Source organism: Rhincodon typus, chromosome 40, assembly GCF_021869965.1.
Source record: "Rhincodon typus isolate 14 chromosome 40, sRhiTyp1.1, whole genome shotgun sequence".
NCBI classification, from domain to species: domain Eukaryota; kingdom Metazoa; phylum Chordata; class Chondrichthyes; order Orectolobiformes; family Rhincodontidae; genus Rhincodon; species Rhincodon typus.
In genome coordinates, this window is record NC_063371.1 from 2,796,471 (window position 1) to 2,808,290 (window position 11,820).

Genomic DNA, 11,820 nt, shown 5'->3' on the forward strand with positions numbered 1-11,820 from the left:
TGTTATACCTGCACAGTAACTAGTGTTATACCTGCACAGTAACTAGTTTAGTCCTTCTAATCCAGCCTATTAAACAGGATACTCCAATGCATTACTACTGTTTGAACAAAGAAATTTTTTCCTTCAATATCACAGAATTGAGATGCATGGTGTCAATACTATTTGTCTGTCATTCATCTGGACAAATGCAAGAATGCCAAAATTTCAAACGATCACAGCAATTTATACCATACGGCACTGATTGGTTTGCAAGTCAACTCTGATTGGCCATGCGTTGCTGTGGAAAAATAATATTCACACCTTGTGCCTTTCTTGAATTACTGTTAGTTTGGGGGACCCGACAGTTCCCTGTTGCTTTTGCCTCAGCCAATCAGAGTATAAATTATTGCAATTGTTTGGAACTTGGCTTTCTTGCATTTGCCCTGATGAGTGCAAGACAAAAAGCATCTCGTTTCAATGAGATTCAGGTTTAAGTTTCCCCCAGAGCTTCACCTTAAAATGTGAGCTGAATACCAGGGTCTTTCTTCACACAAATATCCTTCTCCACTTTAATGCCCCTCTGTCTCAAAACTGCAGGGAATTTGTCACTGCTGAAATCAATCTCAGAACGGAAAGCACCTATCCCTCAGCCCCAATCCACTTTTGGACACGTAATGGATAATTGGTGGACACTTTTAGATCATGCAATCTCAAGCAGGCGGGCAATACAGATACCACAAGGAAAGACTTGCACTTATGTATCATCTTTCACAACCTTGGGGGCAACCAATGAAGAACTTCATCAAGAGCAGTCCCATGCTGTATGGTAGGAAATGTGACGCTAATTTGCATGCAGCAAGCTCCCACCAACAAGGTGAAGGATGACTGAAAAATCTAGTTCGGTGTTGTTGGGATAAATATTGACCAGGGAGAACTCCCCCAGGTCTCCTTCGAATAGGATCAAGGGACCTGTTATTCCTGTTGAATGGTTATAGAGGGTCTCAGTTTAATATCACAGTGACAAGACAACGCACCAATCCCTAACTACAGCACTGGAGTACTGAGAGTGCCACAGTTCTCGTAAACCACCTTAAACTTACGGTCCAGAATGCAAGATATAAAGGGTGCGGTCATCCCATAAAGTTCCTGACGGCCAACAGGCTTCTCCTGTTCCTCAAGATCCTCCAGATGTCCTTCACTGCTTTCCCGACACTGAAAAAAAACAGGCAGGCTCTCACACATAGTATTTCCACGGCGAGCACTCGTTAACCCACCATTTCTCTGCCCAGATATCCAGGCCGCTCTCATTCACTCCTCATCAAGTGAAGCAACTCTGTGCTGGAGAAACTGAACTATCTCTTAAACTTCAGGCAGCCTGTGACAACACCAAGTAGTGCTGTGCCAGGTACAGAGCAGAGTTACATACAGAGTAAAGCTCTCTCTACACTGTCAATATCAAACACTCCCAGGACAGGAACGGCACAGGATTAGATACAGAGCAAAACTTCCTCTACACTGTCCCTATCAAACACTCCCAAGACAGGAACAGCACAGGGTTAAATACAGAGTAAAGGTGCCTCTACTCTTTTAGGGCGAAAGTAAAGCTTCCTCTACACTGTCCCCATCAAACATTCCCAGGGAAGGTCTGCTAACGGTTAGATACAGGTTGCAGGAATGGCAATGAATGGTGGCATAGGCCAGCATGGTGGCTCAGTGATTAGCACTGCTGCCTCACAGCACCAGGGACTCGGGTTCGATTCCACCCTCGGGCGACTGTCTGTGTGGAGTTTGCACATTCTCCCCCGTGTCTGTGTGGAATTCCTCCGGGTGCTCCTGTTTCCTCCCATCTTAGATGGATTAGCCGTGAGAAATGCAGGATTACAGGGATGGGGGTGTGTGTGGTCTGCATGGGATGTACTTTGGAGGGTTGGTTTGGGCTCATTGGCTCAATGGCCTGCTTCCACATTGTAGGAATTCTAATGAAGCCACGCTAACCCTTCACAATTCACTGGCAAAGCTTGTTGAAGAACTGTGTCACACTTTAGGAAGCAAGTCAAGGCCTTGGAGGGGGTGCACAGAAGGCTCAATCCAGAATGGTACAAAATGGAGGAAAAACTTCCATTTACCAGAGGGCCGAATGGCCTGCTTCCACACTGTAGGGATTCTATGGTGAGACTGGAGAAGGTGAACTTCTGTCCTCCTTTGAAAATAACCGCACTACCCAAATGGGTGGTGGGAGCAGATTCTACAGCCACTTTGAGAAGGAAAGCTGGATGAATACGGGCAATTTTCAGGGCAACAGAGAAGTGGACTGCTGTTTCAAGGAGCTGGTAAGGAAATGGATGGGCTGAATGACCCCCCTTTCCATGCAATACAAATCTACATTGGATTGTTGCTTTGTGGTGCTATCGTTGCACGATTAAAATGAATATGTTGTCACCTGCTATGAATTAACGTGGGTTAGTTCGTTGGTGAACCTCTCGTCCATTCTGGTCGACAAATTCCAGATAATTTTGTCCCAAAGTACCTTTGAGCAAGTGAGTGACTGCCTTCGAGCACCGGGAAACATACCAAAGAGCCTTCCAGTCTGAAAATGGCCGCCGGGCCTAGCTGCTCCTTGGGGATTAGCCGCCTTCTCCAGCGCCTGCGACGGTAAATGTCTCCCTTGTTCTGTTTTACGTGGAACTTCCAGCCAAACAGAGGGGCGTACTCCCAGCCATCTGAATCAATCTCTTCTCTCTGCGTGAGGAACATCAGATCGCAAATTGAAGGGCTTCAGTTTCAGTCATGAAGTCTCTTAAAAAGGAAGCTCACGACTGGTCGTACATGTCCTCACTTGATGTGAAGACTTGAGGGAGCACAGTTTCCTCTCGTGGTCTTATTAACAATGGGCCCGAAATGACCTTCAAGTTACAGCCAGGGCACTCAGAAGCAAAATGGGGGAAGCCTTAAGGAGAGAATTCCAGAGCTTGGAGCCGAGGCTCCTAAAAGCACAGCCACCAACGGTGTGATTAAAATCAGGATTGCTCCAGAGCCCAGGGATGCAGGTAAATGGAAAGAAGTGTGGGGTCAGGAAGGTTACACAGCTGGGGGGGTGGGGGGAGTGAGGCCTTAGAGGGATTTGAAAACATGCATGAGAATTGTAAAATCAAGCTGCTGTTGACCAGGAGCCTAGGGCACCGAGCATAGATATTGACAGGGGGATTTGGACCTGTACTTCAAAACACAAGCCACAGTATCTTGAGTGACCTCAAGACCAGGCAGGTGTGCGTTGGAATAGAGGGAATGGAGACAGGAATGAGGGTTTTAGTCACAGGTAAGCTGGTGTTACATGGGAAAGGCAGCAGCTAACGAATGCACAGCGAGCTCCCATAAATCACGGTACAATGACGATGAGGTGGCCTGTTCTATTCATGCCAATTTGGGGAAAATAACTGCCCATGGGGGATCAGGGATAAGACAAGGGTCCCTCAACCCCCACCTGATGGGGGAGACGGGCTTAATGTTTCAAATGGCAGACGGGGTCCTCCAATCTAATCGTTGCTTTCCGTCGCCACAAACGCGGCGCGCACCGACAGTGTGTTAGCCCACCTTCAGCTGGCGAGAGCGATCAGGTTTCCTCACGCGCTCGCGTTTCCATCGGCGTCGCCGGTGCGTGTGGTAGGCTTTCTCTGTGGGGTTCCAGTGCCTTGGCATCGTCTCTGGTGAAACGGCCTTTCCGTACTCCCATCCTTCAAATGGAGCAAAGGACACGTTGTGGTAACAGACATCAAATTGTCTCTCCAGAGATGAGGTGCCTCGGCTGCCCGAGGCGAGGAGTTCAACAACCGGAGGAGGGAGGGGGCCAAAAGGGGACTGACACCATGAACTTGGGGAGGGACTTTGGACTTGTAGTCACTGCTGTACTGTAGGGCACAGAGAGCTCCGACAAGCAGCAAAATGAACACGACCAGATGGGGTGTTTCGTGCAGGGGTAATTATTGGCCTCTCTTTGAAATAAGGCAGAGACTTGAAATAACATTAACTTCAGGAGGCACACTGGCCCTTTATCTGAAAGCTGACACCTTCAATTGGGCCACAGACCTTCAGTGTTGCCTGACAATGCAATGCTCTATCAATGCTCTATTGCGCTGCACTGCAGCAACACAAGCACACAGATGGTGCAGTGCTTCTTCAGCACTGACCCTCCGACAGTGCGGCGCTCCCTCAGCACTGACCCTCCGACAGCGCGGCGCTCCCTCAGCACTGACCCTCCGACAGCACGGTGCTCCCTCAGCACTGACTCTCCGACAGTGTGGCGCTCCCTCAGCACTGACCCTCCGACAGTGCGGCGCTCCCTCAGCACTGACCCTCCGACAGCACGGTGCTCCCTCAGCATTGACCCTCCGACAGTGTGGCGCTCCCTCAGCACTGACCCTCCGACAGTGTGGCGCTCCCTCAGTACTGACCCTTCGACAGTGCGGCACTCCCTCAGTACTGACCCTCCGATAGCCTAGCGTGCCCTCAGTGCTGCATTGGAATGCCTTCCCGGACCTTGTGTTCGTTTGCGTGTGGTGGAATATCAATGCACAATATGCTATGTCAGGGCTAGAGTATTATGTACTGAACACAGATGACAAGTGGCAGGTGGACTATTTATTTCTTTATTTTTCTAATGTTTGTGTTCCCTCAGAATTTGATTTTCAGTATCTGTTCCTCGGTGCCTTTGTACCTAAGATGGCACTGTAATGTGGCAATTGTAAACGTTTCATTGTAATCATTTGAGTACATGTGACAATAAAGCTAATTCAATTCAATTCATTTCACTTCAGTGATGAGGAAGAGCATATATGATGGGATATCTACAACCTCGAAAGACAAGAGAGAAAAGGTCAGAGGAGCACTGAGGTTCGTGACCCTGATACAAAACATAGAAAACTGGGTTGAGATAACGAGAGCCAGGCTCACCAATAACCCAGAAAGGGTTAACTGTAAATGAAAGAAGGTAGTTACAGTTCAATAGTGCCATGTCTTTGGCCAGTCCCACTGGCACATGCCTACTTACCATGTTCATCCACTGCCCCATAAAAATCTGGCATCCATTCCTCCTTCCATTCCCACCCAACAGGACATTCGATCTCTTCCATCGGTGAGTGTCTATTCCCTTTCTGAGGTACAAGAGAAAAAGCATCAAATGACATGGGAGGTTTTTGCATAGACCCCTCTCAAGCAACTGAGAACAGTATCGTGTTCCCCATTTTTTGCAAATCAGCAGCAAAGCTCTAATGAGGCCTCAACTGGAGCACTGTGTGCAGCCCTGGTCTCTGCAATTCAGGAAGGATGTGAGTGTCCTCAACATGGTGTGGACGGAGATGGACCAGAATGGTTCCAGGGATGAGGGACTGTAGCCACAGGGTTCAGTTGGAGAAGCTTGGGGTGTTCTCCTTGAAGCAAAGGAGGTTGTGGGGGGATTTGGACAAGATTATGAGAAGTTTGAATACAGAGTCATACAGCACTTCAGTCCAACCAGTCCATGCTGATCATAATCCCAAACTAAACTAGTCCCACCTGCCTGCACTTGGCCCATATCCCTCCAAACCTTTCCTGTTCATGTACTTATCCAAATGTCTTTAAAATATTGTAACTGTACCCGCATCCACCACTTCCTCTGGAAGTTCATTTCACAAACCGAACCAGTCTCTATGTAAAAAAGCTTTCCCAAATGTCCTTTTTAAATCTTTCTCCTCTCACCTTAAAAATATGCCCTCTGGTCTTGAAATCCCCCACCCTAGGGAAAAGACACCTGCCATTCACCTTATCTATATCACTCATGATTTTATAAACTTCAATGAGGTCACCTCTCAACCTCCTACGCTCCAGTGAAAAAAGTCTCTGCCTATCCAGCTTCTCCTTATAACTCAAACGCTCCATTCCCAGCAACATCCTGGTAAATCTTTTCTGAACCCTCTCCAGTTTAATAATATCCTTCCTATATAGCAGGTGGTAGACAGAAAAGTACTGTTCCCATCACTTGATGGTACAAAGATAATTTGGGAGATATAGATTTAATGTTTTGGGCAAGGGATACAAGGGTAGGATGTAAGGTCAAACATGTTTCCACAGCGAGTGGCAATGAGCTGGAACTCACTGCCTATGAGCCTGGACTAAACAGGGATGATGAATGATTTCAACCGGAAATCAGAAAGGTGCTTGAGGGAAATAAACTGCAAGGCCGCAGGGAGGAGTGGGGCAATGGGACTGACTGGATTTCTGTACAGAGACTCAATGGGGTGAACACCCTCTTTCTGTTCCAGATTGACAATGTGACATCCTGCCCTTTTCACCTCCAGGATCTGGATTGAAGTCTAGCCCAATTATAGAAGATTCGAGTCTTTTCTTTCTTGCAGTTACCAAGGGCCTGCCTCATGGTGCTTGCCTGTGCAATGTTTAACTCCGGCGCACATTTCAGTCAGATTTCTCAGAAGAAGTGGGAGTGAAACACCTACTTTGTCTGTGTATTGTTCCAAGGCTGGGCTCCATTCTCCTCCAGCCAAATGGGTTTCATTCTCATAAACTTCATCAGTGAATTCATTGTGGCCCGCATCAGCATCAAACAACAAACTGTAAGAGAGAGGGAAAAAGAGAATTGAAAGCTGGAAACTCAAAGACAGAGAACCACTCGACCCGTTTCCAAATTCCTCTCTAACTCCTCCTCCGCCTCAACCTCAAATGCATGCAACTCACTTCCCATCCCTCCCTCAATCATTCCTTACTCCCTCTGGTCTGCAGGTTTTCCGCATCCATTTCCATCTCCCATTCATCTCCTCTGCTATCTCTCTGTGATACCCCCGCCCTTCTTTCAAACCACCCGTGGCTCACTGGATCGCACTCTCGCCCCTGAGTCAGAAGGTCGTGGGTTTATGTCCCACTCCAGGAGTTAAGGGTATGATTCAGACTGACTGCGGCATTGAGGGAGCGCTGCTCTGTTGGAGATGCTGTCTTTTAGATGCAGTGCTCCCTGACAATACTGCTGATACCACAAACAAACCCTTGTCCCGTGAACAAAAGTACAAAGGTGTGCATTAACATCAATCGAAATGCTTTGGAAGGCCCCTCCCCCCCAGCCCCACCCGAAAGGCAGGAAGCAAACTCACCACCTCTCGGGGTCGATGGTCCATTTTCCGTCCCACTGCCAGCCCCTGAGAGGATAGAAGTCCTTTCTTGACAGTTTTATTTTACCCAACGCGTCAGAGAACGTCGGATGCTGCAGCAACCCACTGGTGCCCCAGTGGCCCATGACCCTTGCCTGATTTTCATACTGAAAAGAGAACCAGAAGTACAAACAGTGAATCGACACATTTGGCTCCCTGCAGCAAAGGCTCAGTTGTACAGACAGCGCTGTCTGGTGTGGAACAGAGAGGCACGAGACTGGGAGGGGCTCGGGTTCATTGTGACCAGAAAGTGGGGGAATACGATATTTGCTTTAAGTGACAAGGATTCATTTACGAAAATGTATCCATAATGCATTTTGCAATTGACACCACGCTCCTACTTTTCCTTCCTCCCATGAGGTTCCACTCACTCTTGCGAGCTTCCAAACGCTCCCAACGAGCCTCCTGGGAACAGCCCTGTGTGGATGATGAGGCACTGCAGAGCACTTCTACAGAAGACATGATGCACAGGGAGTGGGAAGCTGCCAGGAATGAGCACCGAGTCTCTTAAAGTCTCTCAGAGTTCAGCACGAGTCCCCCTGACAATGAACTAAGAACAGTGCAGCACAGGAACAGGCCCAGCACGTCTGTGTGCCGACACACAATGCCTTCCTAAACTAAAAGCCTTTTGCATCTAAGCGGTCTGAATCCCTCTATTCCCTGCCTATTCATGTATCTGTCAAGATGCCTCTTAAATGTTGCCATTGTATCCACTTCCAACACCATCTCTGGCAGCGCATTCCAGGCACTTACCACCCTCTGTGTAAAAATAAATCTGCCTCTTACATCTCCTTTAAACTTTCCTCCCTTTACCTCATACCTATGTCGCCTAGTAATTGATACTTCTATCCTGGGAAAAAGACTCTGATTATCTATGCAATCCATGCCACTCATAATTTTGTAAACCCCTTTCAGGTCACTCCTCAACTTCTGACATTCAAGTGAAAACAAACCAAGTCTATCCAATCTCTCCTCATAGCTAATAACCTCCAGATCAGACAACATCCTGGTAAAACGTTTCTGTACCATCTCCAACGCCTCCACATCTGTCTGGTCGTGTGGTGACCACAGCTGCATGCAATATCCCAACTACCACTTTCAGGGAGCTGTGGACCTGTACCCCTAGATCCCTCTGTATTCTAATGCTTCTAACAGTTCAGCCATTCACTGTATACTTCTTTCTTGCAGAAGACCTTCCAAAATGCATCACCTCACATTTGACAGGATTAAACTCCATCTGCCATTTCTCTGCCAAGTCTCCACCCTACTTATACCCTGCTGTATCCTCTGGCAATCCTCTTCACCAGCCATAGCTCCCCTAATCTTTATGTCATCTGCAAACTTACTAATCAAACCACTTGCATTCTCCTCCATTTATATACAATACAAACAGCAGGGGTCCCTGCGGAACACCACTGGTCACAGATCTCCAGTCAGAAAAACACCCTTGCATCATTACTCTCTGTCTTCTATGACCAAGCCAGTTCTGAATCCATCTTGCCAGCTCACTGTGGATTCCCATATGACTTCACTTTCTGCATCAGCCTGCTTTGAGGGACCTCCTTAACAATCTTCCCCAATAATTTCCCTACCTTTGATGTAAGGCTCACTGGCCTGTAGTTGCCCTTCTTAAGCAAAGGAATAACTTTGGATATTCTCCAGTCCTCTGGGATCTCTCCTGTGATGGAAATTGGGGGAATTCTGTATGAAGCCCCAACCATGTCCTTCCTCAGTATTTTGGGATCGATGCCATCACGTCCTGGGGACTTGTCTACCCTACTGCTTTTGAAGGCATCCGACACCCCCTTCCTTTTTATATCGACAAGGCCTAGAATATCAACATACCCCTCTCTAGACTCCCCATCTGGAAAACCATTGCAAAGTATTCGTTAAGGGCCTCACCCACTTCCTCCAGCTCTGCACACAGATTTGTCCTTGAGTGGGCCTTTCCCTAGTTAATCTCTTGCTTCTTATATACACATAAAATATCTTTGGACTTTTCTTAAACGTTTTTTGCCAAGGACATTTCATGGCCCCTTTTAGCCTTCCTAACTCCTTGTTTAAGTTCTTTGCTGCTTTCTTTATATTTTTTGAGAGCTCTGTCAGTCTTCAGTTTCCAAAACCTTATGTAAGCCTCCATTTTCTCTTCGACTAAGCTCACAATTTCTCTCGTCATCCAAGGTTCCCGAATCTTGCCATCCCTATCCTTCACTGACACAGGAACACGCTGGTCCTGAACTCCAATCAACAGGCCTTTAAAAGATTCCAGCCTGACAGGTATGGGTTTACCCTCAAACAGCCAACTCCAATCTACATTCCTCGGTCATGCCTAATGCTGTCGAGTTAGCCTTCCCACAATTTAGATCTTTCACCTGAAGACTGCTCTTATCCTTATCCATAAGTAACTTGAAGCTTAAGGAATTATGCTCACTGTTCATGAAATGCTCCCTGACAGAAACTTCGATCACCTGACTGGGCCCATTCCCCAACACCAGGTCTAACATGGCCCCTTCCCAAGTTGATTATTCACATCTTGCTTCAAGAAACCATCCATTCAAGCCCCTGGCTCTAACAGAGTCCCAGTCAATTTAGGGCAGGTTAAAATCACCCAATGCAACAATCCTGTTATTATTATGCACACGTTTGTACATGTGTCCATTCCTCGATCTGGGAGTTGGGAGGTCTGCAGGATAACCCTATCAAAGTGACTGCACGCTTCCTATTCCTGAGCTCCAGCCATATGACCTTGTTGGATGTGTCTTCCCTCAATAGCTGTGACATTCTCCCTAATCAGTAATGCAGCTCCCCTACCTCTTTCACCCGAGGTGTCTCGATCAGCGAATTCAATGTTGGGGGGTGGGGTGGGGGCGAGTTTGTTCAAGGTCGTAACTGAACCTGATGAGCCCTGTTCTGCAAAATGGGCGGCACGCTGGCTCAGTGGTTAGCACTGCTGCCTCACAACATCAGGAACCCGAGTTCGATTCCACCCTCCGGCGACTGTCTGTGTGAATTTTTCTCGTCCCCCCTCCAACCTTGTCTGTGCAGGTTTCCTTCAGATGCTCTGGTTTCCTCCCACAGTCCAAAGATGTGCAGGTTAAGGTGGATTGGCCGTGCTAAATTGTCTGTGGTGCCCAGGGATGTGTAGGCTCAATAGATTAACCACGGGGAATGCAGGTTTACAGGGATAGGATGGGCGGGGGGTGCTGATCTGGATGGGTTGCTCTTCGGTGTGGACTCGATGGGCTGAATGGCCTGCCTCCACCCTGTAGGGATTGAACGCTTCTATGAAATAGATTGTAAAAATAAATACATGCAAAATGCCAAAAGCACTCCAGGATTGCTGGACTCACTCTTTCTGCAGTGACCAAAACTTTCCCATCAATGTACTTTTCAAACTCCTCTTCGTCAGTAGACAGCCCCATCCAGATCCGCACACGGAGCTGAGCAACGTTCCTCTGATTTTGCGACTTGTCCAGCGGTTGCTATAAACGTCGGTGCAAGAAATGAACTGTTATTCGTCGCTGGAAATCGTCATGTGGGTTGTGGTCTGACAGGCATCACAGTAATTAAAACACAGAAACAAGCAACTTCACAATCTCCTGAGTGATACTAGGAAAATACCTTGTGAATGGTAATCCGATCATCAAAACGTACTGGCAACCTTTTGGTAAATTACAGACTGTCAGAAGGGAGTTTTAAAAGCTTAATGACTTTGTGCACTTCACCTCTGCCATAAGAATGTCCACTGTGGCATTTTCAAAGGGAATGGAGCATAAAAATAGGGAAGTCTTGCTAAAACAATACAAGGCACTTATCAGACCACAGCTGGAATACTGTGATCAGTTTTGGGGCCATGTATCTAAGGAAAGATACACTGCCATTGCAAGCAGTCTAAAGAAGATTCACTAGGCTGATCCGAGGTACAGACAGAATGTCTTAGGAGGTCAGCCCGTACTCATTGGAGTTAAGAAGAACGAGAGGTGACCTTATTATAGCATACAAGATTCTTAGAGAGCTGGACAGGGTAGATGCAGAAAGGTTGTTTGCCCTTACGGAAGACTCTAGAACCAAGGACATTGTCTTGGAATCAGGAGTTCACATTGAAGGAATTCCGTCTCTCAGGCATACCTCCAGCTGACTGGCTGCTGTCATGAGAGATTATATTGGCCTTCAGCACGTGGTGTACTTCAGGGTCTTCAGCACACAGACACACCCACCCACACACACAAACACACACAAACTCACTCACACAGACACATTCACACTCATACACACAGACACACTCTCACACTCACGCACACAGACGCACACTCACTCACCCAAACACAGAAACACACACAGACAGACAGACAGACACACACACATACACACACACAGACCACACACACACACACACACAGACCACACACACACACACACACACACACACAGACATACACACACACACAGACATACACACACACTCACACACACAGACCGCATACACACACAGACATACACACAAACTCACAGACCGCATACACACACACACCACACACACACAGACACCACACACAAAGACCACACACACACACACACACACACACACACACACACACACACATGCACACACACAAAGACCACACACACACCCACACAGACTCACAGCCAT

General features: G+C 47.5%; 1 protein-coding gene across 1 annotated transcript in view; it reads right to left on the bottom strand.

The window, feature by feature from the left end:
• The window catches only part of LOC109922588 (myoferlin-like), a 78,502-nt gene that overhangs the window by 37,038 nt on the left and 29,644 nt on the right, over positions 1–11,820 (bottom strand). The window contains exons 14-20 of the mRNA XM_048618490.1: positions 10,520–10,651; positions 7,113–7,276; positions 6,465–6,579; positions 5,024–5,126; positions 3,571–3,710; positions 2,551–2,718; positions 1,080–1,191 (exon numbers count right to left, since the gene is read on the bottom strand). Coding sequence (XP_048474447.1) covers positions 1,080–1,191; positions 2,551–2,718; positions 3,571–3,710; positions 5,024–5,126; positions 6,465–6,579; positions 7,113–7,276; positions 10,520–10,651 — 934 coding nt within the window. The remainder of the gene's footprint in view (positions 1–1,079; positions 1,192–2,550; positions 2,719–3,570; positions 3,711–5,023; positions 5,127–6,464; positions 6,580–7,112; positions 7,277–10,519; positions 10,652–11,820) is intronic.